This window comes from Melanostigma gelatinosum (assembly GCF_949748355.1).
Source record: "Melanostigma gelatinosum genome assembly, chromosome: 2".
Classification (NCBI taxonomy): domain Eukaryota; kingdom Metazoa; phylum Chordata; class Actinopteri; order Perciformes; family Zoarcidae; genus Melanostigma; species Melanostigma gelatinosum.
In genome coordinates, this window is record NC_136635.1 from 16,488,012 (window position 1) to 16,506,145 (window position 18,134).

The 18,134-nt window shown below is 42.2% G+C and overlaps 1 protein-coding gene across 1 annotated transcript; it reads left to right on the forward strand.

Annotated features, from left to right (window-relative positions):
- Positions 1-13,550: 13,550 nt before the first annotated feature.
- Positions 13,551-17,431, forward strand: strc1 (stereocilin 1; the record flags this gene model as incomplete). The annotated part of the gene is made up of 9 exons (XM_079286395.1): positions 13,551-13,635; positions 14,108-14,198; positions 14,519-14,690; positions 15,299-15,468; positions 15,635-15,760; positions 16,395-16,537; positions 16,682-16,830; positions 17,230-17,327; positions 17,417-17,431. Exons 1-9 carry the CDS (start codon positions 13,592-13,594, stop codon positions 17,429-17,431), a joined length of 1,008 nt encoding a protein of 335 aa, XP_079142521.1. The 5' UTR covers positions 13,551-13,591.
- Between the last annotated feature and the right edge of the window lie 703 nt (positions 17,432-18,134).

Genomic DNA, 18,134 nt, shown 5'->3' on the forward strand with positions numbered 1-18,134 from the left:
TCTGCAGAAAAGAGCAATCGTGTTCATTTTTATTTATTTTTTCCCCCGATATCCGTAAAGCCATTTTGCGTGCAAGAATTGCTATTTGTGCTTGAGATGTATTTAATGTTTTAAGACATCTTTGTTGGCCGCCAGGCTAATATGATACTGTAAAGTGTGTATATACAGTTACATTGAATTTCTGAAACAAAGTTTTAAAGTTAAAAAACCTCCTGCATGCACTTTGTTTTTATTTCCTGACACTTCGTGGTGGAAAAGAGGAATGTCTTATTGTAATGTTAAAGTTGCTCACGTTCATGCTGAAGACATGGAGCACTGATCTTTGCTGAAAATAATGGGGACATACTCCCTCTTGGCTTGAGCAGCATCAAAATGTCGGCTCCTTTTATTGTAAAGCCATAACTTAAGTATTTTGACCACGGTTTATACTGTCATTTTAACTGATAGTATTTTATAGTTGTCAAATAACTTGTGGCTACAGGAGCCATTTCATTTAGATCCCTTCTCCTTCAGATGCTTGTGAAACAGCAGCCGGTTATGTTAACTGCAGACATCCTTTTCCTTCAGTAATGATTTAATTCACTTTTTTAAATGAGTTGTAAGTGCACAATTAATGGATTTGAGTTAAAAGGGTTCTCTGTGGAGGAAGAACCTATAAGTTGATTCATCTATTCATTATGAACTTGAAAGGGATCAAAACTTGAAGTTTCCAATAAAACTAAATCTAGGAACAATTTAAAGAAGATTACTATGACATAATCACTCAATTTAAACCGATTCATCGATGCCATTTAAAGGGGTTATTGTTGGGGAGTGTTCCACATGTTCTGTGTGCGTTGTAAGTCCATCAGAGTGTTTGCAGCACATGTCTTGTAAATCCGCCAGCAGTCAGTCGGGTGTCTTCTGACTCCTCTGACGGGACTCGGGTTTCAGACGTAGGAGTTAGTCGACACACACCATTAATAATTCAGCACCGATGGCCAGTCCTGTTGCTGAAATCCCTTCTGTGTTTCACAGCCCTCGTTTCGCACCTACTTTTCCACCATTTACTGGCGCTCTTAATTACGCTGCTGTCAGAGCAGGTGTCGAGTTGCAGGAAGAGACTGCGGTGGGGAGCCTGCAGCCTTTCAGAGCGGAGTGGCATGTAAGAGGGATCATCACCTCGGGCCTGCTGGGCAGAGACCAAGCTTGAAGGATGAGCGACAACTCGTTGACCAATATGAAGCCTGTTCTTCTGCCTCAGCTGAATATCTCTACTACGTCAACAGGATAAAACAAAGTGGATTTATTGTTAATATCGAGTGGTTGCATTTGATTGAAGACACAATGTGGTCGACAGCAGCTGCCTGCATGGTGTGCGTCATGTTTGGTAAGTAAAATAAGATTTCAGAAAGCTTTCAGGTTGTGTTGCCTATAAAACACTGAGATGGCAATATTTGTGGATCGGTATTTGATAAGAAAAGCTAAATCATCAATTTAAAGTGTTAAAAGATTTATTCACTTGATTATGAGAAAGAAGAGCTTGTTGGACTTAAAAGTGCTTATAACGAAGTCTATCCAAAAAGGTTTCAAACTGCAATGGGAAATACCTGGTGAAATAGAAGTTAAAGATCAGTGTCACAGTTCTTGATATGTTGTGCACGAGCATTTTCACAAAAATAGATCAACTTTATCGTAATTAATAAATAAACATTTTTTTTTTTTTTTGTTGCTGCTTTCTGACTACAGGAATCACATGTGACGTCAAGCAGGTGTATTCACAACCCGGTTCAGTACAAAGAAATTCTGACCAGACTACCGACGATGCCATCAAATTAGAGGAAGACATCCAGGAAGTTATGAATCAAATCCACTCGTTGTCAGATGAAAATGGAAACAAGCGCATCTTCGGCATCTCCCCCCCAGGAGGCGGCTTTGACTTGAATGCATATTATGATGTTTTGAGTAACGTATATGCTGTCTTTCAACCACTGATTAGAGAACGATTCATGGATGACCTTCCCAAAACATTAGTTTGTATTCTGTCTGGGAGACAGGACTGTGGACTGGAGGCAGAACTAACAAAGGCCGTGTCCCTGGAGTTAGGGAAGCCACTGCTGACGTTTGTGTCGTCTCTCAGATCCCAGACATGCGCTCCACTGAGCCGCGATGGAGAGTCGGACAGCTTCCTGAGGGCCTACTTTAGGATGGGGGACTCAACGTCGGCCGCCCTGAACGGTTTTCAGCAAACATTTATAAATATACTCTCAAGTCTCCCTCTTTCTGGGAGCTTGATGAGGGCTGTGAGTGGCGTTGTGGATACAGCGGTGACGTATGTCTCAAAGTTCATGGCAACAGTGCTCCAAACACCAATGGACTATATCAATATAGCTTTACAGTTTGGAATTAGAACACCATCTTTAGACGGGAGAGAGACCTGTGAGCAAGGTAAAACATTGTTGTTCATCAGTATACATATTTGTGTATGCACTGTATGATACACTTTATTTTTTTTACAACTTATTCATGCTGCATTGTGTTTCCACTTGTTCTTCAGGAGATCTCAAGCAGCTCATTATGTGGTAAGTCATTCGTGAGCATTTTGTTTTTCCATATTAAAGCTGCTTTTGACAACGAGTACCATTTTAAAGAGCATAGACGTATGCTTGGATCGAGATGAAACGCTCCTATTTGAATGATCAGTAAGAACATTTCAACAGGCTGCAGCTTAAATAAATTCACATCAGATTCTCAGTTCACTCCTGCATCTATGGCACTGTGTCTTGCTCCGTCCTGCAATTCTAAAGTGTTCAAATTGTGTTTCTATTGCAACTCAGATTAAATAAGATAAGAAGCATCCACCAACAAAAGTAGTGAAGAAGGAACTAGCTGGCAATGTGTAAACAATGTGATTTAGAATTTAAAAATCTGCTTTCTCATAAGGAAGTAGGGAAGACCTCAAGCATAAACAATGTATTCCTTTAGTGAGAATCTGTAGGCATTTTAGTAAATGCTATCTGTAACAATGATGAAATTCCTGTTTTGTTTAGGGGACTAAACCACAATGTGAGCTGGTCCTTCGCTAACTCCATCACTGACATCCTCCTGGAAATCTTCCTGGCTCCAGCACCGACTCTGTGCACATATCCAGGTCCAGAGTGCCGGAATCCTCCCAGTGTCCCCTTCCAACGCAGCGTCTCAGAGGCAAAAGATGACGCTGATAACACCCACGACATCCTGCTAAAATGTGATCGTCAAAACCTGGCCAGGCTCAATGACACGCTGTGTGCTGACATCCTCACGGGGTCAAGAGTGGGGTCCTCTACATCTGTGCTCACCTTTTGCCAGGCGTTAAGCTCCCTCAGCCCTATCCAGAGAGAGCAGGTGTGGAGCAACATGTGTTATGTTATTCAAACACTGGTGTCTCCACTCCTCAGCAGATCATCTGACTGCAGCATTGGGGACACACAGCCTTACCCTGCCGTCACCTCTCCCTCTGACACGCCTCCCCTCCCTGGTTCTGCACCTAATCGAGCAGTCAGAGAAGCCTCCAACCTCAAACTGCTCGCCTGTAACTACAACAGCTGGGCGGAGAACAAAGTGGTGGACGCTGTCCTCGTGTCACTGTGCAGCGATAACCAGCGGGAGAAGTTTGTGGAGCAGGTGTGTAACAATGCTTCGCTGATGAGAAAGCTGCTCTCAGATCAGATGAACACCTGGCTGTATGAATACTGTGCCAACTCCTCTGCAGACCCTGGCTACATGGTGAGTCAGTTCTGCGTCTATGAGGAGTGGATCAACCAGCCCTCCACCCTGGTGGACCCCTCTTTACTGGAGTTCTGCATGAGCCTGGACAGTCCCAGATTGACGACACTCATGTGTGAGCACACCCGATTCTTCATGCTTTTATTCTCCAACCCTGCAAATGGGCGGTTCATGCCTAACTGCACAAACAGGCCCCCTCCTCCACCACTATCATTTCCCAACATGGATTCCTTAGATTCTTGTCGTTACTCAGAGTGGCACGATGTGATGCAAATTACCATTGACGTTCTGTCACAGTGCATCCGCCTCGATAGGAATGGTTTTACTGAAGAGGTTTGCTCAAACAAAACTTTTCTAAACAGTCTGCTGCGTAATAAAGAAAATGCCTGGCTTGAGAGTCACTGCAAGTCCTCTCTCGCCTTTCCACTCCCCGAGCCGACGGAGCCGACGGAGCCGACCGAGCCCTTCGACCTGGTGGGCTGGTGCGACTACCACACGTGGGGAGAGCGACAGGTGGACGATTCAGTGGTCGGCCTCTGCTGGCAACATGATCAGCTTGCTTTTCAGAAGAATGTCTGCTGCAAGAAGTCTGTGTTTGAAAAGCTGTTACAAAACCCACAGAACGAATGGCTGGGATCAGTCTGCTCAGACATAAAGGAAATATTGGTGTTACCGCAGGTGGGTGCTTTACCTGGATGACATGGGTCGTGTGTATCCAGAGGCTTCATCAACTTGCATGCACAAAAAAAGAATGACAAATGTTAAGTCCCATGTCACAGAAAAATACACTTGACTTGACATATTTTAAAACAGCTCAGTGCAGAATTTGTATTCTGATGTTGTATTTACAATCCTCTGTACTTTAGATGTGCAGGTACTCTGAGTGGACCCGTCCCATCATCGTGGACATGACTGAGCTCGCTCTCTGCGCTGAGAACGACCCGCGGAACTTCACCTCCAAAGTCTGCGCCAACGACACAGTCCTCCAAAACCTGTTGGCCAATCAGGACAACACCTGGTTAATAAAGCACTGTGCTAACCATTCAACCCCAGGGGTATTTCCAAGTGGGGGACCAGGAACAGGCCTGACTGGATTCATCCCAGCAGAGCAGTGCCAGTACTCCAGCTGGAGCATATCTCTTCCAGATGCAGCACTTCTGGCTCTCTGCTGGGAGCACGACCAGACCAGTTTTGTCTCCTCCATCTGCCCTAACGCTGGTCTTCTCTATTTGCTGTCCCGGGAGCCCTCTAGCATGTGGGTCGGCAGCATGTGTACCACCTACACCAACTACACCACTGCTACCACCAACAGCAGCACCACTGCAGAGCCCAATTTTTGCCTGGTCAAAAGCCTAGTGAGTCAGTTCAACTGGACCTGCTCAGCTGACTTCACCTCAGCCTGCCAGCCCGGGGCCAGTCAGAATATGGCCCTGCAGATGATAGTGCGCTGCTGGGTGGAGAGTCTGAGGTCCAGGGTGAAGGATCTGCTGGCTCCACCTGTGGCCACAGTGTTGGAGCAGGCCGTCGGCACCACTGTGGTGATCCTGTTGGCCCTGGAGGAGGTCCAGAACACCTCCCTGCATGTCACAGAGAACATAAGAATGAGTGTGTTGGCATCTGTAGTTCGCTATTTCAAGACGGAAAAGAACTTTGACAAAAAGAGGGTGTTGCTGCAGTGCTTTGGGGTAGGTAGTTATATCGTGCTGTCGGTGTTTGAGGGGGAAAGTATCTTGCTATCAGTGGTGGTGGAAGTATTCAGATGATTTTATCGAACAATTAACAATCCTGCATCGGAAAATGTATTATTATCAAAATGTGCTTTTACAATAAAAAGTAAAAGTATTCATAGTTCAGAAATATGCTCTGTGAAATGGAAATATTCCAGTAAAGTACCTCAAAATTCTACTTGTATACAGCAGTTGAGTAAATACACTTTGTTACATTACACGACTGCTTGCTATATTATTCGTTACGATTTATACTGTATGAGTGACTAATGATGCATATTTTAGCACAGTGTGAAGAGAGATTCTCCCTCATCTTTTATTCATATTGGCTCAATCAGTTTCTGTGTCAAACAATGAATTGACTTTATAGTTTATCTAATCATTCATCCATATCAGTTACCATTAGCGTCGTAGCAGCTGACCTACAGACGGCCTGCAGCTGGTATACAGTTACACGCCTGTCATCGGTATCTCTTCCTCTGCCTGCAATCTCTACTTGCTCACACTTGATTTGACAATTACAATCATGTGTTGAATCAGATTTCCAGATTATTTTGTGACATAATCCCCATGTTTTTAGTATCTTAACCCTGTGTGTGTGTCTCTCTCTTTCCTTTCTGTAGAGAGTCTTAACCAGCCTGATGCAGACAACAAGAGACGTGACCGGTGATGATATGTTAATCATTAAGGTGATTCATACCACACAGTTTAAATGTTAATGCCGGGTTTTAGCCATGCTAGCTGTGTGGCTCTTGGGATGGCAAAGTCAGTCTGTTGGTCCGTCCACCACTTTGGTCCAGACTTAAATTACTTAACAATTATTGGATGGATTTCCGTGAAATTTTGTACATTCGTGGTTCCCAGAGGATGAATCCTAATGAATTTGGCAATTCCCTGATTTTTCCTCTCGTGCTATCATGAGGTCAAAGTTTTCCCTTATCCTGTAAAATATCTTTTATTTTATTTATCAATTAAACGTATATCTATCAAGTATAATTCCATCAGGATTTTAAATCTCTTTTACAAGAGGGTCCTGGTCAAGATGGCAGCATGCATAAACAACATGTGAACACACAGATAACGGACTTAAAAACAAAACACATTGCAACAATCAACTGCAACAGCTGCAGCTGCTTGCATGGCTGTAGATTATTTTTCCAATGATGTCCTTGTATTCTTTATGTCTGTTTGTTGGGCTCATTTCTTTGTGCGTTGATGTGTCCAGGAGTACTTTAGGATACCGCTGAGCAGCCTGAGCTCTGTGCTCAATGCAGCGCACATCAACACCGTCAGACTGATCCTTCAGTACTACAGCGGGAACAAGGACACGCTGAAGGTGGATAAGCACACCATTACACCACCACCTGAATCCTACACTAACCACGTTTATCTGTCTTTTCCTGTTTCTTCCTAGTTCACTGTAGCATCTGTTTAGTCTTCGTTCACAGTATTTGCTTCTGTTTGCCAGTTGCCCGATGAGTACCTGTCCACCATGGTGTCAGTGCTGCTCCAGACCCCCCTGGTAAAAGTCGGTAGTCTCTTCCCTGAGCTGGCTCCACTTCTGCCTGCAGCGAGCCTGGCTGACATCCAAGCTTTGCCCTCACTGCAGAACGACATCAATGTGTAAGTCAGGGTGTCACCGACTCATTTACAATGATGTGATACTTATTATTTGAAGGCACATTCATGAATGATTAGTGTGTCACTTATTCTAACGAGTATTGTTTCTCTGTTGTGTTGGTATTGTTTTTTTCATACAATTTAAATGAGTTGATTTTGTGCTGCTGGAGTTTTTACCTCTAAGATTGCCTCCATGCACCTTGTCAGTAGGTTTATACTCTCTTAGCAGCAAAAGACATCTTACGAAGTATTATTTATGTGTGTCAAACAAACAAGTTACTGAGTTTGTCTGTGTTACATCTGCAAAGAGTATTTAGTGCCCACCATTATTTATTTCCATGGTGCACGACCATGCAAGCTTACTTTCCTACATATTATTATGTTATGTTTCCATCTGAACACAGCACTGGTGTCCTCTGCTAGAAGTGATGTGTCATTGCACCCCGAGGTGGAACATGCATTGTACATAGAACGTAGAGTAAACTGGTTCACTGACTAGATTTCATTCTAGAAAGGGGTTACAGTGTTTATATTCACCGAAGGGAAGTTGTGTCTGCAGACAGTGCACATAACAAACACAAGTACCAAACATGTCTGTTTGTTTTCTTAAGGTAGAAATTAATGAGTCTACTGTCAGATGATACCAAAATGACATCTGTATGGTAAATAGCTGGTGCCAGGAGGCAATTAGCTTAGCTTAGCATTTAGACTGGAAACATAGGAAAAACATTTAGCCTTGCACTGTGCATCGGCATCCAAACAAAATATGTAAATTCCCATCAGAAATTCCAGCACACAAACCCTGTACAGCCACAAAGTGTCATCCTTACACTTAGGATTTTGTACAGATTAAACAAACGAGATGTAACGTGTTAGTCAGTGAACTTAAGAGTGCTGGTAGGCAGATTTGTTTACCTTTACATCCTCCCTGTTTCCAGTCTTTATGCTAAGCTAATCATATTGCTTCCTGGTTATGGATTTATACAGGGGGAGTGGCATCACTCTTCTGATCTAACTCTCACAAGAGTGAATTGAAGCGCTATATATAAAAACAAAAAGTAAAAGTTTTTCTTTATTATTTGTACCTGGCTTTTCTCCCAACCTCACACTATGTTTAGATTAGTTAAATGTAATCCTTCAAGCCACATGCAAATACTGTTACAAAACCACAGTTCCTGTAAATCACACACCTTTAAGCAACACCTATTATTGTTATTTTTTATTATCACTTTGTCTCTAGGAGGGAGACCATTAACAGACACTTGGAGCGCATGACTTTGGACCAGCGGCGGGCATTTGGCTTGTGGCACAGCAGAGTTATGCCCCCCTCCCTCATCATCGGAGGCAAGCAGTCACTCATCAGGGACACAGGAAACCTGATCGCCTACCTGCCCTTCCACAACTTCCAACACCTCTCATCTGCTCAGGTAACAGCCCTCTGAGCTTTGACACCTGGCTGGGAAACCTTAGAAGCCAGGACTCTGTCAGTTCTACTTGCCCCAGGGCACAGAGCATAGCTACTTGTCACGAGTGGTCAAAGCAAAGCACAGACAGACTCTTTTTGTCTCCACCAATGTTTAAAGATAGGAACACATTAATTAAGAATGACCTGAAGATAAAGGGGTAAACTGACCTTTGAGTGCTCAACCAGGCAAGGTTTTAAAGGAATAGTTTGGGAAATACATTTCCTCGTTGTCTTAAATAAGAAGCTACAGTCAGTAACTGACACAACCACAAATATGCTTTTGTATGGATTTGATAAACAAGATGTCGCTTTTTAATTTGTGAGCTTTAGAGGTGAGACAGATTTTGCTAACCTTTCAACAGAGCTAGTTGTGTCTTTACACAAAACTATGCTGATCTAAACTAAGCTAGTCGGCTGCTCAGGTAGCTTCAGAAGCATATTTCCCAAATTCTACAAGATTTCATCCGTGCCTATAGCAGTAGACTAAATGTCGATTTTTTTTTTCTCCCCCAACCTTGCAAGAGGACAAATAAGCACATTTCTGGGAAATGTACAGCTATTATTTTGAATGAGTTAATGATTCTGTTGAGTGGGATCAGTTGAATAAATTCTTGTCAAATATTTATTTCTCACATTTGCAAAAAGTATTTAATGTCACATATTCAGACAGAGATTCTATTTCTGCCTTTCGGTCATCATGCATCTCCACAGCTGTTGGACGGGCTGGATGTGTTGCAGAGAAACACCCTCACTTCTCTGAAGCAGGAGTTCGTAGCTCACAGCCTCATTGGTACCTACAGGAACTTGACAGCTCGGGATTTTACCAGGTTGGCAATGACTGATTGGAGGCACCGCCAACCTTTCTGTGCATGTGCACTGTTTTCTAGACATGAGATCAGTAGGTGTAAACTTTGATAAAACTTGGTTTGAATTTTGAATTGAACATTCTTCAGAGAGTAAATGACCTCAAGGACAATGATTTTGTTTCACTGACCAAATTATAATGAAAAACAACAAAAAAAAGCATTTGTTTTTACAAAATGTCTACATTTTTTGAAAGGAAACCTCTCATCTGCTCCCAGGTTTGTGTTGTTAAAACGGCGTCTATAATTTTAGGTTGGGAAATCTCTCATGCCTGGCAGACCCAGAGGACCTCCTCATGTACAAAAGCACTAAGGTCTTCAGTGTCATCCGGGACATCGTTATGAACTGCACTCGAGAGGGACGCGGTCTGCCCAGCCAACTGGTAGGAAGAGAGAAGTTACCATGTGGTGTCTCTATTGTTTTCTTAATGTGTGTGCTTTCATTTAACAATTTCATTTAAGAAGTATGTATAATATATAATGCTGTCTTTGTGCTTTTTTTGAACCCCGTTTCCAGATTTCCGGTGTGTTACTGAACAGCGCAGAATTAAAGATCCCGTCTTTGCTCAGTTCTGATCGACTGGCAGAGCTCGGTCACCTCCTGCCCATGCTGGGTGTGACTTTCCTGCAGGGTCTTACACCGTCTCAGCTGCTCGCTGCCCTCCCTGCCCTCGGCTCTGTTTCATTCAGCCCTGTGCAGGTAGAGGAGCATACTCAACCTGTAATGCACAGTGAAATATGTAGCAGTCATCATTTAAAGCAGTTTTTTCCTGTGTAAAATAAATGTCAGGGTAGTCGGTCCCTTTCACTGCATAAACTCCTGTTTATTGTACATGGTTGAGTATCCTGGCAGCTGGTGGGCTTTGCATGCTTGAGGAACAGCTGACAGCCAGGCGGTCTTCAGCACACTGACCCCCGAAGTGAGACGGCTAATGAGGCAAAGACCTGAGCTCTACTTTTTACTCTCAGCCTCACAGCTGTCGTCTCACTTGTATAAGTTATAAGGAGTCTTGAGAGGATGAACCTCTTAAAACCTACAGATAGTTTGGCAGGTCGATTATAACAACAATGTTGTGTGGGCAAGTTTTTTTTTCAAGTCCCAAAAAAACTCCAGTAGAAGTCAATGATATCGAGCTGAAGCAAGTGTTTATTTATTTCAGGAAATTCCTTTTATTCATTTTCTGTGATATTGTTTTTCAGGCTTCCATAATTGTAGAAAAGATGTCTTCAATTACCACCGTGAGTGATTTTCTAAACCCATCTCAATGTGAATTTAGTAAAGAGATGCTCTCTGCCTTTGTTGCACCTTAATCCTCACACCTCCCCCCCCCCCTCTGCCCAGCTGACCGCTCAAGGCCAGCTGCAGAAGATCGGCTCCCTCATTGTGGGAATGAAGACGGAGACCTTGTTGACGCTCACCTCAGACAGGCTGCTGTCATCCCTGCCCGCCATGGCCCAACGCAAACCAGGCCTCAGCCCGCCACAAGTCAATGCCGTATCCACCAAACTATGGGTACAACACACACATGCAGAGAGCAGGGAGATACATTCATTCACATTGAAATCTTCATTTTCTTTCTATCAATTTAAGGTGTCAGTTTGGCTTTGTTAAAGTCAAAGAAAAAATGATGTAATAATAAATTTACAGTCAAATGCAGGATTTATAAATTTTATCATAGTATTAATAATCACACCTTGTATACCTTGTCAGTTACTTCAAACACGAGGTACTGTATATAACACAATTAAAATAATAACGCTTTTCCCTTTATCTCTGTAGATTTTATATTTGATCATCAGCATTCGGTCAAAGACTTTTCGGGGTTGTGTGAGTTTTTTAAATGTGAAAATGGCGACTGCAACGCGTTGCGTTATCGCACCTCTTTTCTGACCAGGGCTTCCCAGAAGTGGTCCGTTGGCTGGATGATGTGGAGCCTTTGCTCTTCCAGACGCCCCTGCTCAGTGTCCTGCCCAGGACTCAACTGCTTGTGAACAACATCACCACTGCATCCACAACACCCTGGAACACACAGCAGGTATCACAGCCACCTGGCATCAACACACAGCGTAGAAGCCATCTTACTCAAACTGTTTTACTCAATACCTCTAAATAACTGTGATGCCACCTCATGGGACATCATCACAGGGTGCATATGCAGAGTGGTAAACAGTTGAGCCAAAAATTCATTTTCATTTGTCAAGTTGTTTGGTTTGGTCAAATATCAGAGAAGCCCCACAAGCTAGAAAGTATCAATGTATTTAACACTATTCTGTAAAAATACCTGTGTGTCAAACTTATTTATCTTTGCTTGTTCACATAGGGGCAACTAATGCAGTGTTGTATAACATCAATGCTCAATCTGCCAAAATAATGAAAAGAAAGTGTGGATTAACAGAGGGTGGTGGAGCGGCCCATCGAGTCTTTTGTCGGTTCACTTTCAGTTGCTTGAAAGCATCTAACCCTAAGCCTGTGACTCCCACTTTGTGTTATGATCTCTTCCTGCTTCCTCTGATTAAATATGCTTTGTCTGTCTGCCATGAGAAGGTGTCTATGACAGTATCTTGATTCACTGCTAAATTATTAAATGGAAAGGCAAAAGCAAAGATGTCATCATCCCTGACACTGTGAATGGACTTTCCTGTGAAGACAAACAAGACGGAGAAAATAACTATCAATCACTATTTATATCAAGTTACCCTCTCTGATCATGAAAACTGGTAACGGAAGCAACTCACGACCTGAATGAACCAGCATGTTGCAACATAACACCTAAAACAGCACTTGTTTCCATTTTCTTCCCCAGGCTAAAGCAATTTTCAAAGAGGTGCTTGATACTAAACCGAACCTAATTGAACTGAATTTTCTGTAAGTACAACTAATTTCTGTGATGAATATGTATACACTCTTTTCTCTTTGCATACTTCTTGTCTGCATCCACAATGTATTCAGTACTATTGGCAGATGCTTTCAAAAGAGTTTCTTTGAACTGTGTTGGTTGTGGGTGGACACTCACTTCTTTCTGTACTCAGGAGTCTGGGAACAGTGGGTCAGGGTGTGAGCTGCCAGGTCTTACAGGAACGTTTTCGTGCTGACTCTTCGGTTTCTTCTGTGAGAAGAATCCTGGCCTTCCTCAGACAGCAGCCTGGTCCTCTTCACACCTCACTGGTACACATGCCTGTTTGATTGATGCCATTCTACTGTCTATTAGATATATGCTTTTCGTCGATCATACATGTGATATATTTCCTTTGTCATGCGTCTCTGTTTTTCTGGACAGAAAAAGTGTGTGATCGAGGAGCTGTATCAGTTTGAGTTCTTCTCTGAGCTGCTCAAAGATCTTGGAGCTGAGATTGCCCTGTCCATGCCGTAAGTCAGAAGATGGCATTAGTCGCTCCGCTATTAATGTGTTAAGTTGTTTCCCAGATATTCAAAATGATTGCAGGACAATAGCATCTCAATATGAGTAGACAATAATTATATTTCAAACACTTTCACTACATGTTGGCCGGAAACATATGGTAAACCCTTGTGTACGTATCACATCTGTTAAAACAAAAAAAGCATATAAAGTGTCGTATATTATAGTAATATTGAAGGTGAAATGGCCACTCCCTCCTTTTAATAATACAATATGTATTAGATGTTTATTCACAATATATATTGAAAATATTCCGTATCATTTTCTTTCTGTGTGTTTGCTTGCAGGGTGAGCACCATTAAGAAGTTCCCCACAGATATGATGGACACTCTGAGGAAGATTATTGTTCAGGACCGTCTGCACTTTCTCTTGCTGTCCAGAACAAAACAGGAGCTGCTGGTTGACAGAATGGTGCAGAGGATGGTCAGTAGAGCCACACTGTGTTGCCATACCGATCCATGTCCTCCGTTAAAAAGTTAAAAGGCAAAGAAGAAAAAATCAATTTTGAGTTTGAAAACCAGAAGATTTCCAGGAGATCAGCAGTGGAGAGTGTATTGTGTTTGCTGTGTGATCAGTGTTTGCTGGACTCTTTCTCTGCAGGGCATGTACACGGGGGTGTTTACTGAGGAGGAGTTTCGTTCACTGGGCATTATGGCACCGTTTGTGGCAGATGAAGTTTTGATTAAGCTTGACCGAAGCTTCTTCATCGACAACCTGGACCTCCTCCAGGGGCTCTGCTACAGCAGCAGCAAGATGGACATTGTGGCTCGTATCCTGCTGGAACCTGCAGCATTTGGGTAACAACAGTTGTTATATCACATCGCCTTAAACTGAATGTTTTAATTGTTTGGGTCAAGAAAAACTATTTTTTAAGGCTTTTTTTGAACAATGAATTGACAAATAACAAGGCAGTATGACATTACATACCTTGGCCCATGTATGATTAGTAGAAAGTCGTAAACATTCAATGACAAATAACATATCAAACAAGATTTTTATATTATATTATAAAATGCATTAAAAGTGGGCTTTTTTGTTGTGTGAATTTGACTCGTGATATTTTGCCATTATGAGAACATAGCTAATCAACAACATTTCTAGTTACTCAAACTAAGCAAACTTATAAAATGTGCCTCTTAGTAGAGTTTTAAGAGTGTGTTTGTGGGATTCTTCAACCTATACATTAAGATTACAGTTAAGGAGGAAAACATGGGGGTTTCATATATCTAAAGCTTTCTGGTGATGAAGTGTTCTTCTGTTTCCTCACAGCCCAGTTAACAACTGGAACCAGACAACACTAAGTCAGGTGGACCGGTTTCTCTTCTTCCTGCCGAACAACAAACTGCAGGAGATATCCCTCGTGAGTGTGCTGTTGTGCGTTTGGTCATTTGGTATTACATCTTAATTGCTCATCAGATTGACTGACACTTTGCACCCACGATTGAGCAACGTACCGGATTCATTCGATGTACTAAAATCCATAGTGAGGCGTTGGGATTGTAACTTGATCCCGGCAGGTGAGCTAACAAAGGCTGTAAATAAATCCCTCAGGTGTCAAATCTCCAGTAGGTGTCAGGATCAGGGGATGAAGTTCCTGTTTTCCCGTAAACCATCAGTGTGTGTGTCTCTAGTGTGTGTGTCTCTTCGTGTCCATATGTGTTGCTGTTTGTGTTCCCACAGGCGTTGATGACTGTGGGGCGTATCGAGAGGCTGTTCATGAGCCAGCATCGATGGGAACGTGGGAACGTGGGGATCCACTGTTCAGACGAGAACGAGCGTCGGAGACTTTCTGAAAAGCAGCAGTTTGTTCTACAGTTTTTCCTGGGCTTCCTGAAAATACATCCTTTGTCACGTGAGCATCACGATGGTTCCTAAAATCTAAAAATAAAAGAAGATATATGGTACTCTGTAAAGGAATAGTTCAACATTTGGGGAATTGTGCCATGTCTGCTTTTCCAGTTTAGGAGAGCTATTAACAAAATAGACTGGTATTAAAGTAACAGTTTGACATTTAAATGGGAAGATCGATATCACTCTCTTATTTGTCTGTTCAGTATAAGTCTACAGCCAGCAGCTGATTAGCTTAGCTTAGCACAAAGACTGGAAACAGGGGGATCTGTCTAAAAGTGAAAAAAATCCACCTGCAGCCCCTTTAAAGCTCACCAATTAACACGTTATAATATTACATGTTTGTTTAGTCCGTACAAAAACCGAAGTGTAAAAACAACACAATGTGGTTTGTATGAAGAACTCTTTCTTGGTCGCACACAGTTACTTCCTGGAGTCTTGTCATGCAATGATGCTCTATGGCCAATGTCAAACTATTCCTCTGATGTATGGCAATCATGTCAAAATGATTGTTTCAGATTTGATTTTATTCCAATAAAGTATATAGGAAATGAGTCATATATTGTACGTCAACAGCATCTACTTATCAGATGTTTGTGTCCTTCTCCCCAGCGACTCCTATGGTTCCTACTTGTGAGATTCTGCACACAACAGCTCCCTCTGCCTGGACCAGCCTGCTCAGCATGTCTTCATTGGCCTTCTCCAACTGTCTGGAGCTGATGGGTCATGACCCGTTCTTAGCATCCTACCAACGCAGCTCGGCGCTCAAGAAAGCCAAACAGGTGAGATCCAACTGCAGTCCACCTCAGTCCATTAACAAGCAGGTGTGTTTGATTCAAGGCTGTACAGCGTAATTTCCCCTCCTCAGTCCAGGTCTTAATACTGTGTGTCTGCTCTTTCTTTACCGGATGTGAGAAGATATACGGCCCCATCTCGTCCTTCTCCCAGTCTGTGATCGCTCAGCTGGGTGGAATAGCAATAGAGCTGTCACCAGAGGAGCTGAGCAGCCTCCGACTGACTGAGCGAAGCAGCATCGCTGCTCTTGGTGCTGTCAGAGCCTGGAGCAACAGACAGGTAGCTGCTTTGGCCAGTTAATATATCACATTGATTTACTAAACTGTCTGCATTAACTCAATTTGACCAAATAAGCACATTTATTTTACCGTATATGTTGCTTTCAAGATTTTCTGAGAATGCAGAGTGTAAAGTTTTCATCTTTCCATGACTACTGAGAAGTCTTGATTCTCATTATTGTGCAGATGTTGATTAACTTGTATTCAGACAGTATAGCTGAGCTGGACACTTTTAATGCAGGTGTTTGTTTGCTCAATAAATGTACCAATATTAAACTCTAGGTGCTCAGTGAGATCCGCTCAAACTTTAAGTTTTGTTTGTTAGAAACAGAAATCTGTCCTATAAGTAAATGAATGATAGATACTTTAAATTGGATTAAATCTTTGATTAAATTATATATGTCGAATAATAATAACCCAACAACTGATATACTAGAGTTGTCATTGAAGACAAACAATTACTATAAAGTTGACTTAACGTTTTAAAAACACGAAACAATGTCCTCATGCAAGTAGGACTTGTTGCCGTACTGTTTTAGGGCTGTTGTATTGGAATAAATTAGTTTTAGCTCCCTAATAAACTGAGTGTATGTTCAAAGAGCATATCTGGATCATAACTCTTGTTTTCATTCCAGCTCTCTGCGCTGTTTACCACCGTGTTAAACTCCACCGAGCAGAGTCCGAGCCAGCTTGACTCCAGCACACTGGTGGCGATGGGATACATCGTGTGTGGAGCCCAAACCACAGAGATTACTTCTTTCAATGCCGTAGAGTTCAGGTGAGCAGATAAAAAGAGGCTCTTTTACAGGCCCGCTTTAATGGCTGCTTTCTGAGAACCACTCTGCTGCTGATAATATTCAGTCAAAGTAATCTGCCCTCCCTCCTCCACTTCCTCTGCTGTGTCTCTCCCTGGTGGCTGCAGTAAGGCGGTGCTCTGGCTGGGTCGGCTGAGGCTGTCCTGCTCAGAGGAGCAGCTGCTGGCTTTTGTTGGGCTTCTGACCCACCGTCTTGCTTTTGGACCCATGAGTTCATGGGGAACTGCTGTCTTCATTGAGATTGGTGTTCTGGCAGGTATTACGCATTCACCGACTTCCCCGTATGTTTTTTTTTTTTTACAGATTTGGAATATTTTCACTTCTACATGAAATAAAACTATGAATTTGTTATGTTCATTCTGTAGCAGCGGACACAGGTGTATTAAATTACACTGTGTAAGAACAATGTGTCAATTCTCAATCGTGTTAATTCGACATCTTAATATCTGTGTGGTACAAATATCTTATTTTTGTTGCTGAGTCAAATGTTATGTGCTCACGTCCTTAAATGAACTCCATCCTGTTTTCATTATTTGTTTTCTTAACACCCTCTAAACGTATTCTGTCACTCTCATATTGTTGGATCCCAGTGTTTTTGACTCAGGCGACCTTTGTGCTGCTTCACTCTCTTTGAAACATATTGCACTTTTTACAGCTGGTCTCCCAGACATGGCTATGTCAGCTTTGGTGAATGAACAAATCGAAGGAATCACACCTGCGGCTGTCTCAATGATACCACCTGATAAGTTTGCTGTAAGTCAACATTTGATAAAACAACAAAACAATATTCACAGCAGAAGCTCTTGGCTTTCAGAGCTATTTCATAAGTTATTTCTCTGCAGTCTAAAATGTGTTAATGTTGGTGCATTTATTCTAACAGCTCCTTATGTTTTCTCATCTTGTCTCTGCCAATTGGCCCATCTGTTTCTTTGTGTCTGTCTGTCTGTTTTGTCATTTCCTCAAAGGTGGTGTTTCACCAGAGACAGATCAGCATGTTCTCCTATGAGCAGGCTGCTGCCGTAACTGATGAGCAGTTCTCTGCTATGTCAGATGTTCAGAGGACAGCTCTGGCTATGGTGCTGACACCGTGGGAGGACAGGCCTGTTAACTTCAGAGGTAAACCACTCAAATCTTTGAAATTCTTATTGTCCACTGATGATTGTAAAGAAGGGTCATTTTCGGAAGCTTACAATTTTTTTTTGTTTATCTGGTGAACATGAACGCTCTAACTGAAGTTGTGTCCCAGTTCAATACTAATACTATTACAGTATGGCATATACAAATAGCATTAATATAGTGTATTTGACATGAGTATACAAGAAATATAGAGCACTTAAGGTTTGCGCTTAATGGAAATCTATATGCACTGACAGACATCACTCCAACTAAGATGTTAGAAAACTATTGCCAAAATAAACTCTACAAAGAAAAAACAAAATGTTTTTTCAAATGTTTAATACTTAATTTTCTTTTTATGAGACTATCCTGAAGTGAGACTATCATCTGAAGTTTGTTTACATTTTTTCCAGCTGTCAGTCGCTCCTCTATATGTCTTTTGTC